Below are 17,786 nucleotides of genomic sequence, written 5' to 3' on the forward strand. Positions count from 1 at the left end.
ATCTATTAAGAAGTTACCGTATATTTACAATATCATATTCTTTCAGAAGAATCTGTACTATTACGTATCAAAAATATTATTTCTCCTAGAACCCTAATTGTCGTGGCTGTTACAATGGAATGGGTACTAGAATAACTTGATAGAAGTAGTCAAAGAAGTCTTAAATACATTTCAAAAGTTTTCAGAAATCACAAACATGCAAAGCAGGTTACTAATACAACTAATATTTACCTGTTTCTAAACGGAATCGTAAAAATCTGTTTGATTGGATACTACATGTGTAGAACAAAAGTGAAAAACACAAATAATTTTTACGGTGTTATAATTAAGCTATCACGTAGATTTTTTGGGGGGAGTGGACACTGGAAAAATGCACTCATAAGTTACTAATACCAACTATCTAAACGTCACACAAGCGTGTCCATGCCATGTTACATGACGCATTTCCCTAAACTGAGATACTAGCATGTCATCACAAAAGCATTAATTACTTTTAAATTTACACTATTGTCCCTTTCTGGTTCGGCCTTAACTGAAACCTGCTGTTTTTGCATAAAATAATCATCTTTTATACACCATTTAGTTGTTAACTAGCATCGAATTTCAACTTCTCGCCCAACAACCTTCTATAATTTCAATGCCAGACTTCGAGAAGAACTCCCCTTATGAACACCCCTGCATGTTATTTATACATTATTTCGATAAATCAAATTCATACCTCATCTTGCATAGACGAAGGAGAAGGAAGACCCAATTTTGTTCGGAATCTTTTTAAGATCCGATCATGCGGAGAGGTAGAAACAATATCTCTTGGATAAGTGAACTCCCTTCGCTGAGGAGTTTGACCTACAGAAAGAAAGACATAAATAATTATTAAAGTTAAATGTAAACCTGACTATGAAAATACATAACAAAGATTAAAGTTCGTCAAGTGTGTTTGGACAAAAACGTGTGATACTGTATTACCATTACAAAGTACACAAAACTCGTATGCAATGTATTTTTCGTGCTATCGTTATTCAGTGACACACAACATAATGAATAATCTTACAATCTAATAAACAGGGTTGATAGGTATGTTTAAAACGAGGGCTGTTGTTTTATTCAGTTTGTTTTAAACGTTTTTTTTTTCGATGTTTGTTGGACATGTTTAAAACCACTAAAATATCAGATTGAAGAAGCTAATTTAATTTTCTAACAAACAACCCATCCTCCGCAGGATTTGTGCATGGAGTAAATTACAAGCAGAGTTATATTCTTATTAAAACAGCAATTACTGAACGAAATTCTGCACATCAATAAACTAAACCAACAGAAATTCAAGTGAAGTATTTGAACATTTCTTTATTTTCAAGAATAACGGAGGTTAAACACCCTACACACTATTCTAAGATCCAAATTCACAAATTCAAAACTTAAGTATTTTTTGGTCACTATAATTTCCATTATAATGAACAATTCTCACATCATAAGCTAGAAGAAATACTCTGACAAATACAACTCATAGAAAAGACCAGTGACTACCCTATAAGGAGCAAATGACATATTTTAACTAAACAATTTTCAAGATACATCTCTATCTGCAACATAGATAGCTAACAATGATTAGTGTCTATGAAATAACACAATTAGCCTTTAGACGACCGCCAGGGATTTTAACAAAATGGTAGACTCTCACGTTCAGAGCTCTGGTGACCCCCCTAATTATCACAGAGTCATGATTTATACACCGTTGGAAAGCTATTGACCACAGATTCCAACGAGGGGTGTCTTCCTACTTGCGACAGTCCTATTAGCGACAGGAACTATTAACTGTCCTATGAGTGACCGATTCGATCTGTTAACTGCCCTATGAGTCACCGATTCGTTCATACTAAGATAATGGAAGAAGACAAGGTTCTCCCTTCTTTAACTTGTTTCATGCTAATGTGATTTAGAACCTAACAAAATGTACTGTGAAAAATTTCGCTCTGCCTGAATTTAGTATGTGAGAATGCTCTCATTACATTAACAATCTTTTATACGTTCTTCCTAATATTATATTTTCGAATTAATTTCAATGAATACACTGACTATATCAAAGGGAAAACTAACTAAATATTTAGAGTAGCTCTGTCTTTGTCTATGATTCTAATATAATTACAAATTTCATGTTAAAATGATACGGAGCATAAGTTTAGTTTCAATACGTTTATGGTATAAGAAAGAAATAAAGAGATAGGGCCCCGAAGAAAATTTTCTAGGGGGCCCATCTCCATGGTTGATGTATCACATCTGGTATTTAATATATATAGCTTGCTATATTACGTATACTTTTTCGTGAGCCAAGGAGGCGCCTCTGCTTTTGCTTCGGGTGCCCATGGAAAAAGGGTATTCACCACATGAAAAGCTTTTATGTGTAAGTCAAAACTAGGGAGGAACGTAGCTTAAAGAGTTTGTTTACCTTTTGGATTGTTTAGAGTGAACTGTATTGTATTTGGGGGGATTGGTTGAGAACAGAAAACCAGAGGTAAGGGATCTCAAAAGCTGTCTTATTATTATTATTATTTTCATTTTATTCACAGAGTCTTATGAAGTCTAAAAAGTAGATAGTTGGCGAAACTGTTACACGATTAAGTTTTCCAAAATAAAATATACAGACTGTTCCATAATTCGTGTAATTTTCTACAGCACTGGAGAAGATAAAGTTTTCACACTATTAATATAAAATTTAGCACTCTTATTGAGAAATATCTGAATTTTTCGAATTTCTAAAGGAAATAGGAGAAAAAAAATGCTGTTTAGCCCTCCTTTTGGGGGTGTAAAAACAGAAGTTCATTTTCCTTATGGGAGATTCAATGTTAAATTTTGGAAGCAGTTTTCTCCAATAATTATTCGTAAAGATTTTGGGGCAAATGAGTTTTATTTGTTACAAAATGCAAAAACACTCATTCACAAAGCTAGTAAAGCTGTCTCAAACATTATTTTGGGAAGGCCCCCTTTTGGGGGGCAAGGTGCGTAAAAAGGTGGTGGGTGATGTATTACCAAAATCCCAAAAATTATTTTCGGAGTGCCAGTAAACGTCATATTAATCACCAATGTCACAGAATTATTGCTCCAATGCTCCTTACATGTAAGAGTGACAGATAATGGGGCTACAGCCCCCTTTCAAAAATAAATCACTACAAATATCCTTAGTAGGGACATACGAGAAGAAGGTATTTTTTTGTTAATTAATGTGAAATTTGGCGTCACTGTAGCAAAAGAGTATGCGTTTTTGAAATCTGGAATGCTATTTTGGTAACGCACCGCCTTAGGGGGGCACAGGGGGCGAAGCATTAGGTGATGAATCTTTATAAAAATTCAAAATTTTGTTCCGGAAATGCCAATGAGCGACAGATTATTCACAAATGTCACAGAATTAATATTCCCATGCTCCTTGCATGTGCCAGTGACTTATATGGAGCTATAGCCCTCTTTCAAAAATTAAAACCTTAAATATCCTTAATATTGACATACTGGAAGAATGATTTTCCTCAATGTGAAACTCGGCGTCGGGTTAGCAAAAAGTTATGCGTTTACCACATCTGTAATATTATTTTGGTAATGTACCGCCTTTGGGGGGCACCGGGGGTGAAGCATAAGTTATTGGAACTTTATAAAAATTTCAAATTTTATTTTGGAAAACCCAGTGTGTGTCAGATTGATCACAATTAATGCAAAATTAATATTCCGATGCTCCTTGCATTTACCAGTGACTGATATTGAGCTACAGCTCCCTTTCAACAATTACATTAAAAATTTATGATAAATATCCTTAGCAGGGACATACAGAAGAAGCTATATTTTGTCAATTAATGTGAAAATAGGCGTTGTGATTGTAAAAATCTGGAATATTATTTTGGCAATAGGAGGCACAGGGCACAGACGGTAATTTGGTACCTTTGGGGGTCATATGGGGAGAACTGATAGAAATTCCACATTTTTTGGGGGGAGTGCTCATGAGTGTCAAATTAGTTGCAAGATGCACAGAATTAATACTCCATACTGCTGTTATGTACCAGTGACTAATATGTTACTACAGTTATCTTTGAAAACCATCATAAATTCAATATGATTATTCTTACGCAAAGACCTACTAGCAGAAGCATTTTTTTACAATGTGAAATTTGGCATTATTTTAGAAAAAAAAGTTTGTGACAATACGATAATACCCATATGTGGATTTCTTTTAGGGGTGTGGACTCAATTTCTTTTGCCTAATGGGAGTGTCACATGGGTAAATTTGCATTTTTAGTTAGAAAATACAACAACACACTTTCGCTTGTACCCATGATGGTCATGCGTCTGGAATTTTATTACGGCCATTCTTCCTTATTGGGCAACATAAAACAAAGAATTGTCCAGAGCGTAGTCATCCAGATATGTTGCAGAAGGTGTTCACAGTGGCTCTAGTACATCGCATTAATTCATTCATGTCTTGCTCGTTCCCGAGGGCATGCTGAATAAAAGTAAGTTCGTTTTATCTGTCTTACACTTAGATTAATGAAATCTTTGAACAATTTAGTTAATGACAACTGAGCCAATAAAAAAAGGGTTGTTTTTAAAAAGGAATAATATGTTTTCTCGGGTTTATGGTATAGCCTTACTCAACCCAATCCTTATTCCTCGCGAGACATTTGTTTTCACTACAACGATGTGTTTATAGTATACAATTTCCTGACGTGCGTACATGTGCAGTATACAAATAAGCTACTGCGTGGAAAGTGGGATCATACAGTTATTGTGGAAGAAGTAGGGAAAAGATACGCTTTTTCTATGAATAAAGGAAACAATATTTTAATTTTTAAAATATTACTTCTCATTAAGATCTTTTGTGCTTAGTGGGTAATTAGATTTGAATCATATTAAGTACAGAAAGCAGAGCTTTTGAAGAAAGGGGATATTACAACTGGATTTTCAATAATTACATAAAAATATACTTTTCATGGAAATATCCCTGTAGTCTCCTTAAGTTCTTTGATATGTTTTATGTCAAATCTAACTCAAAATTGAACTAAGTTTTATTTGTACTCACAGTAGAGGGAAAATTTATTTGATGAACAGTATCACTGGCACGTACATATTTCATATCAAGGTTGTTCGGACGCTAATATCGCCAGGGGAAAACGTATTTTACGAGAGAGAATCATATTTTCTATCATCTCAATGTAAATGAATCGGTCGCTCATAGGATAGATAACAGTTACTGTCGGTAATAGGACTAATTCCCAACGAGGTAACTGTCGTGAAATTCCCGCCGTAATCGTAGAAAAAGAAGATACAAAAAATCATTAAGGTTGGTTTAAAGGGCCAAGTTTTGTCGATAGATGGCAGTATAATCTCCATATCTCTTCCATGTATTTTTTACCTTTCACGAAAATTCTCGATTTCTGTTACAAATTTCAACCTACAGACTTCAAATTTTTAGGAAAGTAACTTCATAATCTATCAAAGGCAATAATCCGTGCCGATTTTTTATTTAGAATTTTCTTCATTGTTGGAATGGCTTGATGGATATCCAAACCTTTAATAACGGGACTGTTTCAACAATGAAGAAAATTCTAAATAAAAAAAATCGGCACGGATTGTTCCCTTTAATAGGTTATGAAGTTCCTTCTCTAAAAATTTGAAGACTCTACGTTGAAATTTGTAAAAAAAATTGTAAATTTTCGTGAAAGGTAAAAAATACATGGAAGAGATACGAAGACTGTAGTGACATCTATCGGCAAAACCTGTCCCTTTACACTAACCTTAAAAAATATGAAAATATTAACTTTTGCGGGCCCTTGCAGTCACCCTACGCTGACAGAATGATGCTAATGTGTAGGCCACACACTTGTGACAAAATGCGTAATGAATTCGTTTTATGTAGGAAATATTTTCAAAAAGCACAGAAAAACATTCATTGAATTAGACATTCTCTCCCCTCCCCCACCATAGTACCACGTCCATTTGCAGATCATTTTTGCTGCACACATGTATACGAACAAGAATTATGCTTCTAGACCACTTCAGTGAAATGTCTTGCTTATATGGAACAGTCCTGAAAATAAATGTAAATTAGCCAAATTTGACCCCCTCTTCCTCTATAAACAACAAGTACACATACAGGTTACTATTATGTAGAGGACTACTTCATTGCTTCACATACCAATTTTTATGGATGTACCACAATGGGGGAGGAATGGACCCCAAAATCTGGTTAAAAATTTGAAAAACGAACTTCATCCTTCCTCTCCCGGCCGTACATACCTACCCCATACATACACAAAATGCATACTTTCAGAAAGTTTCATCTCTCAGGAATACTTTGGTACCAAATCATCTTTCTAGCTTAATTAGGGGCTGAGCTAATGTTTCTTGTAAAAATAAATGTAATATACGTCAAAAAACTGAAAATTGAACTGAAAACTCCAAAAATTGGCTAACAATTGCCCTTCTGGCATTAAAAATTTTCAACTCTGAGGTTTCATGAATAGCAGAAAAATCTTTCCCATGTTATTTAACTTGGAAACCTACACCCAATTATTATATGGCACTTGCAGTAAAACTACAGTGACGAAATTTGAGATGTTTGTAGCCTTCTAGGATCAATGCACAGAGAAATTGTCGAAGATGAATATTTTCAGTTTCTAAGAGCTCTAAGGGATAGAAGAAACATTTCCCCATGTTATTTAAATAAAGTGTGAATTGACTGATTAATTATTACTCAAAAATCAGCTGACCAAGCGATAGATATTGGCGAAGCTGGACCATCATCAATAATAATCCCAAAACTAGCTGCCACTCTAGATAGAACCAATATCAGAAACCGTAAAGCAGCTTTAGTGATAGCAGCATCCCTAGAAGGCATACGATAGAAGGTCAGTGATCATTTTCCAAGTTACTCCAATGTAAGAAAGGAGATACAACAAATCCGCTCCGCTATTTCAGCCAATGAGCAAGAACAGTTTCAGCCACAGGGACTTTGGATTACTCATTAGAATGGAAAGTTGTTCGATGTATGGAAGCTTTATAATCGATTGCCTTTTATTTATGGTGTCTGGCCCTGAAGTTGAGGATTGTTTTAGAATTCTTAAATAAGTGAAGCCTAACAGCTGTTGTACGTAAAATGTGCTTCGACACAACAGCCAGCAATACAGGGACGAAAATGGTGCATGTGCTACTCGGTACGGAATTGCTTGCTCTACTTTACTTACTACTCTACATCACATTTTTGAACTTGTAAAGGGGATGCCGTTTAGCGGACCGGACATAAAGAATACAGTTTCAAGATTCATGGGTACAGATAAATCGAGAGAGGTGTGCAGAATTCGCATGGGCTCTCAGCTATTAGGAACGGCAAAACATTCATTATGAATTTTCCTCACAGTCAACTGTTCCTATCTACGAAAAAAATACCGGGAGATGTTAGAGTTCACTGTCATATTTCTAGCTGAAACGCCATTTCGTGGAGTGAGGTTTCGCATTCCTAGGAGCAATTCATCACGCACGATCGATGGCTAAAGTTCTCGACGCACTCAAAATGTGGATGTTCCGTTACCAGTTTAAGTTAACTTCTGGGTATATATGAGCTTTCCTTATTAAGGAGTCCATTAAAGTATGGTTCACCAAATTCGTTGCACTTCAGGCCCGAAGAAATAATTTAGAAGTTCAACATCCCTGGTCCTACAAGAACAATAATGAACAATATTATCAACGATGGCATGTAAGAAACTTGCTGGTTATTCTTGGTACCTGAATAAGAATCTAATTGCTTTTTCTTTTTTGGATTCCGTTTAAACAAACAAACAAAACAAAAATCAATGAAAGATCGCCCAGACTCTCGAAATCCCAACCGGGAAAGATAAACCTCTGAAGTGGGCATAGTTAGAGTTAAAAAATTGACGAAGAAGAATATTCCGAATTTCAATATGCTTGATTTCGTGACGAACAACACCAATAATTTATTCCTCCTGTTCGGAATAAACACCGAATTCATCAAAACTGACTCCGAAAATTGTTACTTATACGATCTGCAGATTGCAAAGAAACTGTGTTGTCAATGACAATGCTTTTATCGAAACCAACTCGAACTCAATTATAAAATGCGAAGATTGAATGAAATATCTTCTAAAGATGGTTCAGGTACAACAGTAAAAATATCCGAACGCTAATATAAACATACAAACCAGTTTTAAAACAAACTGTTCTGTTGTGGACTTCTGATGTGTAAAATAATGTTTATTATTCGAGTTTATATTCCTCCTCGAGTTTATATATTAAGGAAAAATATACTGATTTTAACACTAAAATTGAAAGATAATATTTTCTGTATTACATCTATCTATATAATATCTAAGTATTATTATTAAAATATACACTGATTTTACTTTATAATTGCACGTAGGTGAGTGACCATTCAATTTAAACCACACAACATACAACACATTGCAACAAACTAAGGGAGTGAAGCTAAGCAAAATCTGAAGCAGAAAATTTTACATCTAAATAATAATCATCTTATATAAATAACCGTATACATGAGAATAAGGACCCTTGTTGACATAACATTCACAATTTTCATCGTACCAAGATCATACAAGACATTTGCATTTGCTTAGCAGAGTATTTAGTTTCATTCGTTGGTCAATTACATCCGCTATTTTGATTCAAAATGTCAGCCATTTGAAAATTTAAAGGTCCCTTAATGTTTTAGAATTCTGCGGCATTTTGAAGATTTAAAAATAATGACGACTATGCTAACTACATTATAAATTATTTCTTCAGAATACTCTGCAAGTAACATATATGAAAAAATAAAAATCCGAACGCTAATTTACTTACTGATTATTCTCACAATTTTCAGATGTATCGCTGTTTGGGCAGTTAGCGAAAAAAATTCAAGTGGAATGTTCCAGTTTTACGTCCTACGCTTGTGCCTTGTAGGCTAAATGGAATGGATGATTAATGAAGGTGAATAATCACGAAAGAATTAGAATGAGAATGTGGAAGGAAACAGAAAAACTCCGAAAAGCTCATGGACACGATGCGTGTCTACCATACACTCTTATTGGCCTGAAATCGAACTAGGGAACCCTCACATCAGAGGTGGGAGCTCTACCTCTGAGCTATCGTGTCTCCCAACAGTTCGTGAGTGTATTGTATAAAGTGCATTTATGTTGGCGAGTCTTACCAACATTATTTGTGTTACATTATGACAGACTTCGTACACGAACTTACAGATATAACTGAAGGTGTATTCGACTAAATATACTGAAGTTATGAAAAACTCGACCAGCGCGTAAGTTTGAATTTAAGACTTTCAGTTCCAAACGTCAAATACCTTACAGCTGGACTACTACTGTTTACTCTTTTTATTGTTTCTGGTGCCAATCACAGACATAATAAACTCTCAGGACAGACATTTCATTCTCATACTTACAATAATAATAATAATACTGAAGATGTTAAATTTCTTCTTTTATTAGTGGTTGTTCATGTGATCTGAAGACTATGAAATGCTTAGTGCTGGCTCATTTTTCCTATCCACACGGAACTGTGCAGAACTTTTACAGGATCAGAAATTAAAGTAAACTCCTTAAACTCATGATTCAAAACAAATCTAAGTTTTAAGTATTATAAATAGTATCTTTTTTTCCTTGTAGAGTTAGAAAATAATCGGAGTATGACAGTACTAGATATTAAATTTGTGAGCGAACTATGCCTTTGTTTAACTTCCTACTGTTATTTTCAATACCGAAAACTGATTTCATTAAAATGAGTATAAACCGGGCATTTGATGCTCAAAAGAACAAGAAGCACTGATTCTCAAACACACAGAAATTCAGATGAGGAAATATCAAATGGCACATAGAATAGAGCGCTTTGTTTGCATCACACGACTCCCTCTTGTGGGGTTTCGACGGAAAATTTTAAATGACGAGTTACTGGATGTAATTTCAGGCTCCCTAAATTCTGTCTGAATTTTCATGACTCAAATAAGTACATTTTTCTTGACCCGACACCGCAAAAATCATTATTTTTGAATAATTTAGAATAGATATAGATTTAAAATTATTTTTTAAGTATAGTATAAGCTTATTTTCCCAATGTAAATGCTTATTATAAATCGAACTTTCTGTATTCGAAATTCAATAAAACACTAATACAAACAATGTTACACACTAACGATAACTTTTGTCTACAACCAATAAATCTATTTCTTGTGTAGAGTATCTGACTTTTTTAAAATTTGACTTTTGCTCTTTTACTTTCAAAGATTTAAGCTTTAAGACCTTGCGGCGGTTCTTATGCTTCTTTAATTAATAAGACGATTTTCTTTTTTTTCAATCTTTTAGATATACGCTGGCGTATTTAAGTATTTCCAACTCTATATATATATCTTGAACTAAGTTATAGTTTCTGTACAGAACGTACGAGCGCTAACGTAAAGGAGATAGAACAAAACAGAAATGGTTAATTAAATGCCTTTTTGAAGCATACCGGTTATGTAAATATTAATATAAAAATAGTTATGCTTTAATCTAATTAAATTCATCGTAATTGTAATCGTAATTAAAGGCAAACTATTAATCTTCATCATAAATACATAGTATGTCCAGTGGCGTGGCCAGTAACACTTTGAGGGAGCTCACACACAAGCATAAATATAAAGCATTCTGTAGAATCACGGTTACCAATCTGGTAGACCAAGAGATCCAGCATTCGCCGCCCCTCGCAAAGATTGCTTGGGCCCTTCAGTCATTGGCGCATATTCCGAGGAGATGAGGGGGACATGTCCTCTCCAACCGATTTGAAATTGTGATGATTTGTATCCGAATGCCACAAAGGAAAGTGAGATGAAATTGAAGTCCCTTGAGTTGTTTCATTTTTAAAAAAGAATCGTATTCTTTAATATTTCATTGTCATTAATTATTGTTAGTCTATTTTCAACTATTTAATTCCTGTGACGATTCCTATAATGCTATTGTGATCATCATAATTTTGCTCAAATAAGAGTATTGTTGCGCCATACATAGTTGATTTTCTTTCATAATTTTGGGGAAGTAATTATTTATATTATTACAAAAGAAGTGTCCTAAAATTTTAATGTGGATCATTGTGGATGTGTAAATAGAAACATGTGAATTATAAATATGCATGTATTCAGATTTCAGAATGTGTTCACGGCACTTGATACGTATCTCAATTTCATCTACATCGCCTGATACATAATATACAACAGGTTCACCTCAGAAATCAGATCCATCTACCGTTATATCAGTCTCATCTCCCCTTCCCCCAGAATAAGCCTCAAATACGCCCTCCTCCCAATGTTGAAGACAACTCTGCTCATCTGATCCTCCACAGCATTGTTTTTCAACTTCATAAATATTTTGAACATCGCTTTAAAAAAATGGGAACGGTCTTACTCGTTCCCCGAATGTTGAAGACAGATTTGCGCCCCTGCCTTCAGTATCTGGATATCTGACAACGAAATACATACACAGAAACAGGCCCCCAGAGTTGGTTTAAGTATTTTCTATTTGCATCTTCAAATGATATACGTATACACTCAGGCCCATATTCACGAATGGGCGCCTGAGTTCCGGACTCAAGATGACAAATTTCTAGGGGCGACTTTTTAAAGAAGAGATCGATGCGGAGAAAGAAGCTGCCCACGAGAAAGAAATAAGGGAACTATACTGGAAACAATGTTCATACAACAGGGGGGCCGAGTTTTCTTGTCACACGGTAGTGATAAGAAGGAGCTGAGACAGTTGCTTATTGGCTTCTAACGTAATCCACACATATGATTCTGTATGCTCCACTAGGCCACCAATTAAAGGACCTCCCCCCTAAATTTTTTGTAACCCTATATTTCCCATCGGTATAGCTATGTATTGCTGATTTTAGTAGTATTGTATCGCACAAGTGACTAACTTTGGCATCCCCATTTCGGAATACCACGCTACGCTACTGCTATACAGTTCGTATTCTAGACAAATCCTAGCAATCTCATGTACCTGCTTCCTGTTTATGTTCACTAGTCATTTTCTTGCAGAAGGTGGAATCAAGACGGTGTCGAAAATTTAGAAGTTGAAAACGGGAAGCTAGAAAGGTAGATACTATTTACAATTTCTAAAATTATATTTTTTTTGTGTGAAGTTTATGTAACCCAAGCTTTAAAACGAGAAAACCTGCGTCCAACATTTTTTCGGGGATAGAACAGACAAAATAAAGAGAAATTCCGCTGAAAAACCGTCGAGTCTCCTTGACAGGTGAGAATAAATGATTAAATAATTGGTATAGTAAAGGTAATATGAAATTAACTTCACGTTTCTCCTTCAGTTAAAAGGCGACGTGTGAAGAATAAAACTGAATGAATACGGAAGGACATGTGATATGAGAATACGGAGGAACGGGGGAACCCTTTAAAGAAAAAATCCCTGGACACGATGTTATCCACGACAAACATACATAGTCTGAAATCCAACCAAAAACCCCTCGTACTAGAGGTGAGAATTCGTGCTTACAAAAGAGCAATATCTCGAGACAACTACAACAGTGTTAACTATAGCCGCTCTGTAACAGCAACCATCGCTACGTTTTCATTTTATCTGACATTTAAGTTACCTGTAGGAACATCCTTGCGTAAGTCTTCATAAAGAAATTTATCTAAATCCTCATCCCTTCGACGGAATTCTGAAGTCATCAGCTGGGCCCAATCAGAAACGACAGAACACTGGGAGTCTAAGTTGTCCTGATGCTGTCGTACAAAAGTTCCAAAATCTGCCTTCTGGAATTCTAACACAGCTTCGTGACTTTCTGCCGAAGTGTGTAGGACATTAAAGAGAGACTGTAAGAAGGAAGAGTGATTTAAATATTAACATATAACTGAATTATTATGTATTATACATTATCGAAACAAGTGTTAAAAAAGTAAACCCAAAATTTAGTCTACACAGTTCTTAATTACACATTCACAAGAGCGCAGATGAATCATTATGAGTACAGTCAGCATCGAGGCTACTTGTACCCACAACTATAAAGGCCAAACTACTCTCTCTTCGACAATATGCCAAGCTGAAAACTACAAACTTAAAAGCGTAAATGCTACTAAGTTAGGCACCCAGCAGACAATGACGACACAGTTAAGCTTCATTGGCATTAGTTCAGTGGCATACACATGTTATGCAAACTAAATTCTGAGCTATCCTCATTATTAGTAACAATGGCACAGCAGCAATCTTTACCCACGAAACCTTCGGTATAAAATAAATTAAAAAATGAGGTACTGAAATAACAATGCTCGGAACTTGTCAGTAATGAAACTCTTTGTCCCTAATGTGCCATGTAGCTTGGCCGTAATTACGATTGGAAAAACTAGACGGCAGTCAGCAACAGAATGCGCATTAGCAGCAAAATTATGAAAGACAATGATAATCAGAAACTTCTACGCAATAAGCAATATTGAAGCTGGAAGTTCACATGATAAAATGTCTAGTGGCTTCAAAAAAAGCCGAGCGAGTGAACGAATATCTACACAAAAGTCTAACTTGAACCGGATTAGATTACGATATAAACGTAACGGAACACAATCTCATCCCAAACGTGGTGGATAAGAACATGGATCAGATTCAGAGCCCGTAACTAAGAATACTAAAAATAACAGATCTGTAGTGCCCATACTAATTAGTCCAAGATAGAATTCGGGCTATAGAGACAAGTGCCACTGAGATACATGTCTAGATAGAGAAAGCAACACGTCGGAATATCATAATCCTGTCTCACTCGACCAGCAAACAAGTCTATGTAATATTAGCTGAAGTTGTCCAGTGATACCACAAAGGTAACGGGAAAGAGACACTAGTGTAACATTAATCACATCTTGAAGAACACTGTTCTCTTCCAGTAAACTGTCTGACATGCTGTAACCCATGTCACGAAGGAAGTTCTATATAAATATAAACGTGCCTATGAAGAGTCTCATATGCTTACGGACTCAGTTAACGCAGCCAAAACTGAGAGCTATTAATAATACTTAATATTAGCGTTATAACAACTTAAGAGAATCCGTCCCTCACGAATAAGAAGCCGAATAAATTCGATGAAATAGTGTGTAGAATTACAGATATAAGCAAACCAACCGCCCAAGATATTAGCTATCTCCAGGACACCATTTACTGCACGCTAGGCATACTTAGGACCAAAACATGTTCATTTATTGAGTGAAACAGATGCAGCATACTTCATATGGGACTCACTAATTCTGGCGCTTCGAAGATTAGAAGAATAAGATAGTAGGCACGAGTACAAAAAGTGCGAAACTACTGAAGATTTTCGGAAGTGAGCTGGTGATTAAAGACAACAAAAGCAGTGCGGCAAGTCCCTATAACCTCACGCATATTCTTAGACCACAACGGGACACTTGTGGAACATCATCTTCGAATTCTGAAATAACTGACAGTGTTTAAAAATTGTACGCTCAAATAGCTTTCCAGCGGCAGCTAGAGAGAGCTTCAGAAGGTTGAAACTCACTGACCTGCTGAAATTTTGGCCAATCAATACGCTTGAGTTTGAAGTGTAGAACGTGATTGTGATTAGTAACAGGACGACCTTCCGCAAACACCAGAAGGTAGTCATTTTTACAGAAATATGGGTGTGCTGTATGTCAATGAAGCAAAATCGGAGTAACATTGCATAAGGAAACTTATAAACTAAGAGGGAGACATAAAATAAGAATTAACTGGTATTTGCTATGAAAACAACTTAAGATAATTCGATATTCACTATTTAAACATCATAATAAAGGAAAAAAGTTTCTCACTTTTCAGCTTTACTTAAATTTTCAGAAACAGTCAGAAGGACACTGGAATTATTAACAAACGAAAAGGATGAGTTCCTCCATGTTGGTTATTTCAAAATATTTGAAGTAATCACATCGGCTTTGCCCTGTAGAATTCAACAAACAAGTAAATAAATAAAACCTTCTTAGTCAGGATAACTAGCTGCCCGGTTTGAGCCCGGAAACTCCGGATAATAATAAAAAAAGTTTATGTCCACTAGGCTTCACATCATCAATCTCTCGACAGCAATCCTACGAGAAAAAGGTCTTTATAAAAAGAAACAATCCCAACTTGCTTGGCTTGACAAAAGTTAAAATTAAACGAACGAACAAAAGCCTTTCGGTGTAGATACATTTAATAGAGTCTAGGATTTGGCAAAACTTCCCGGTAGTTAACGTATAAGTACACCGAAACAAAGACAGATAAATTTGTTACAAAATGTTCATACTTTTACTACGATAGGCATGATTAATATAAAAAATTACCGCCAGAAAGTTGTATAAACTACTCCCAAAAGCAGATCTAAATCACACTTTCTAATCTCTATTTGCAAATGCACTTGAATTACGTTAGTTAATTTGACAATCTTATTCTAGACAACTATCTTCCAGTTTAATATGAATATCATACTGAATATTTAAATGGGTACTTCGATAGTTTTTCATTGACATCCAATACAAACACTATTTATTGGTTTTAATATATCAATACTTAGTCAGAAAAAAATGAAAAAGTTGTCACACAATACCAAAAAAGGTAAAACTACACGCAAGAGAGATTCAGAAGAAGGCGTCTTTTCTTCTTTCCCTCCACAATTAATCAGAGGTTAGTGAAAGACACAGTTCACTTTAATGTTCTAGGATGTCACTTGGAAATTTCTTTGTTTCAACCACATGCTCAATACTAACCTGGGTATTTTTAACTTGTTCCTGGTGCTCTAAATGAAGTCCTTCCGATCGCTTTCTCATCTCATCCTCAATCCAACTATAGTGCTCCTGCCATGCCTTCTCTCCACCTGATACCACTCCCTGAACGCCCACAACTATGTCTTCCCGATATTTGTCGATTTGTTGCGTGTTTTCTTTCGACTATAATAACAAAGAAGAAACATTATTAGAAAGCGTATTTCTTTCAGGGCCATAAACTGTATCATGATTCACACAACAATGGAGTCTTAATGTAAATGTTCTCTCCCGCTGTGAAAATTACGTTCATGATAATAATTTTAAGACTTTTATAAATATAATTAAGCAACAGACGGTAGACACGTATTTTATATTTTTCTGCAAGAAACGGAAAACCACTTCAATAAAGCGCTCCTGAACCCGTTTATTAAAATTGTTGTCTTACCTGAAGACAATCGAAAGATGAGCAGTACAAAATCTTTGGGGAGACATTTCATCTATCTCAGAATGTAACTCAAGAGCAATACTTATAGTATAGTGCACCCTTACAGCTTATTGGGGTTGATTTATACGTTTGTGTGATTTAGAACCTATGGGTTAAACTAATCAGACAACAATCACTAATGTATTCCCCCACATTGTTCACAATCTGTTCCTAACATTCAGGCAGTTGTGTGATACCTTATTTTAAAAAACCATGGTGCCTTAATAGTAATCTGTAGGAGTCACATCTGGGAAATACGCAGGATAAGGAAGAACCTCCAATTGAAACTGATGAATGGCAACAATTGACATGTGTGCCATATGTGGTGTAATGTTGTCCATGCGGATGATGATGCGATATAATTTATTCGGCCTCTTATCTTGAAATGCTGCATGAGCAAGTTGGAGTTGATCACGGTGTATAGTAGCAGTGATGGTTCGATTACGGTGTAGAGTTCGCTATGGATAATCCCTTCCACGCCCCACCACACACAATATTGTCTTCTTGAGATGCAAATCCTATCTAAGACATGGAATTGCCTTTCTGTTTGGGCTGACCCAATCCTCCTCCTGCTTCAAGTTCACGAAGAGGCACCATTACTGATTTCCGGTAACAATAAGTCAGAAAAAGGACTAACCGTGCCACAAAATCCACGATGGCGGATAAGCAAACAACTACATATGACAACACATTGGTTCTTGTTGTCTGCACTGAGTAACTGAGACACACATTAAACCAATTATTAAACCTTTCTATGCTGAAAGTGTCGCATAACAGTTGCCTGTTCCTTGACCATTTTTCGTGGTCGATTCCCAGACGCTTAGACGTGGATCATGTCGTTCAAATAGTCTTCATAAAGGTGGAATGGGCGATCAGAATGTGCGGCATTACTCAAGTCAAAATTTCCCACTTCGGAACCTGACAAATCATTTCCGGATAGTTCTTTCAGCAATAGCGTCTTATTCGTGTATATATCAGTGTTGGGCAAATTTCAATTGAATTAACAATTAATCTGTAAATTTAATTGTTAATTGCAATTAACAATTGAAATAAGTAATGGTTAATTGTTAATTGCAGTTGGCCATTAAAAAAAGAGAATCAATTGCAATTGATCAATCGATTGAAAGTAATTGCAGTGGAAAGTAATTGCAATTGAATTCTGTAATTCAATTGCAATTGAAATTAATTGGCAATTGATTTCCACATCAATTACTTTTAATTGATTGATCAATTGCAATTGATTTTCACTGATTAATTTTCAACGCTATAGTTCAGAGAGGGCGTGGGGCAATGAAAACGTTAGCCACGACCAATTGACTCACCACCCGTCGTGACCCACGACCCACCGTGACCCACTCTGACCCACCACCCACCATAAACCACTCTTAACCACTGTGACCCACAGACCCACCAAAACCCATTGTCATCAACTCTGACCCATGATTCACGCCCTCTTCTCTACTGACTAAAGAGTTTAAACTTGTAATAAAGCAAGCCTATAAAATTATCACTCATCGGAATTTGAATTCCTACGATCAATCGCTC

General features: G+C 35.7%; 1 protein-coding gene across 1 annotated transcript in view; it reads right to left on the reverse strand.

Moving 5' to 3' along the window:
• Window positions 1-17,786, reverse strand: part of LOC145692444 (kinesin-like protein Klp61F) — a 273,603-nt gene that overhangs the window by 7,088 nt on the left and 248,729 nt on the right. Inside the window, exons 15-17 of the mRNA XM_081767753.1 lie at window positions 15,761-15,940; window positions 12,640-12,862; window positions 719-846 (exon numbers count right to left, since the gene is read on the reverse strand). Of these exons, the coding sequence (XP_081623879.1) occupies window positions 719-846; window positions 12,640-12,862; window positions 15,761-15,940 (531 nt within the window). The remainder of the gene's footprint in view (window positions 1-718; window positions 847-12,639; window positions 12,863-15,760; window positions 15,941-17,786) is intronic.

This window comes from Thermobia domestica, chromosome 1 (genome assembly GCF_964235325.1).
Source record: "Thermobia domestica chromosome 1, izTheDome1.hap1.1, whole genome shotgun sequence".
NCBI lineage: Eukaryota > Metazoa > Arthropoda > Insecta > Zygentoma > Lepismatidae > Thermobia > Thermobia domestica.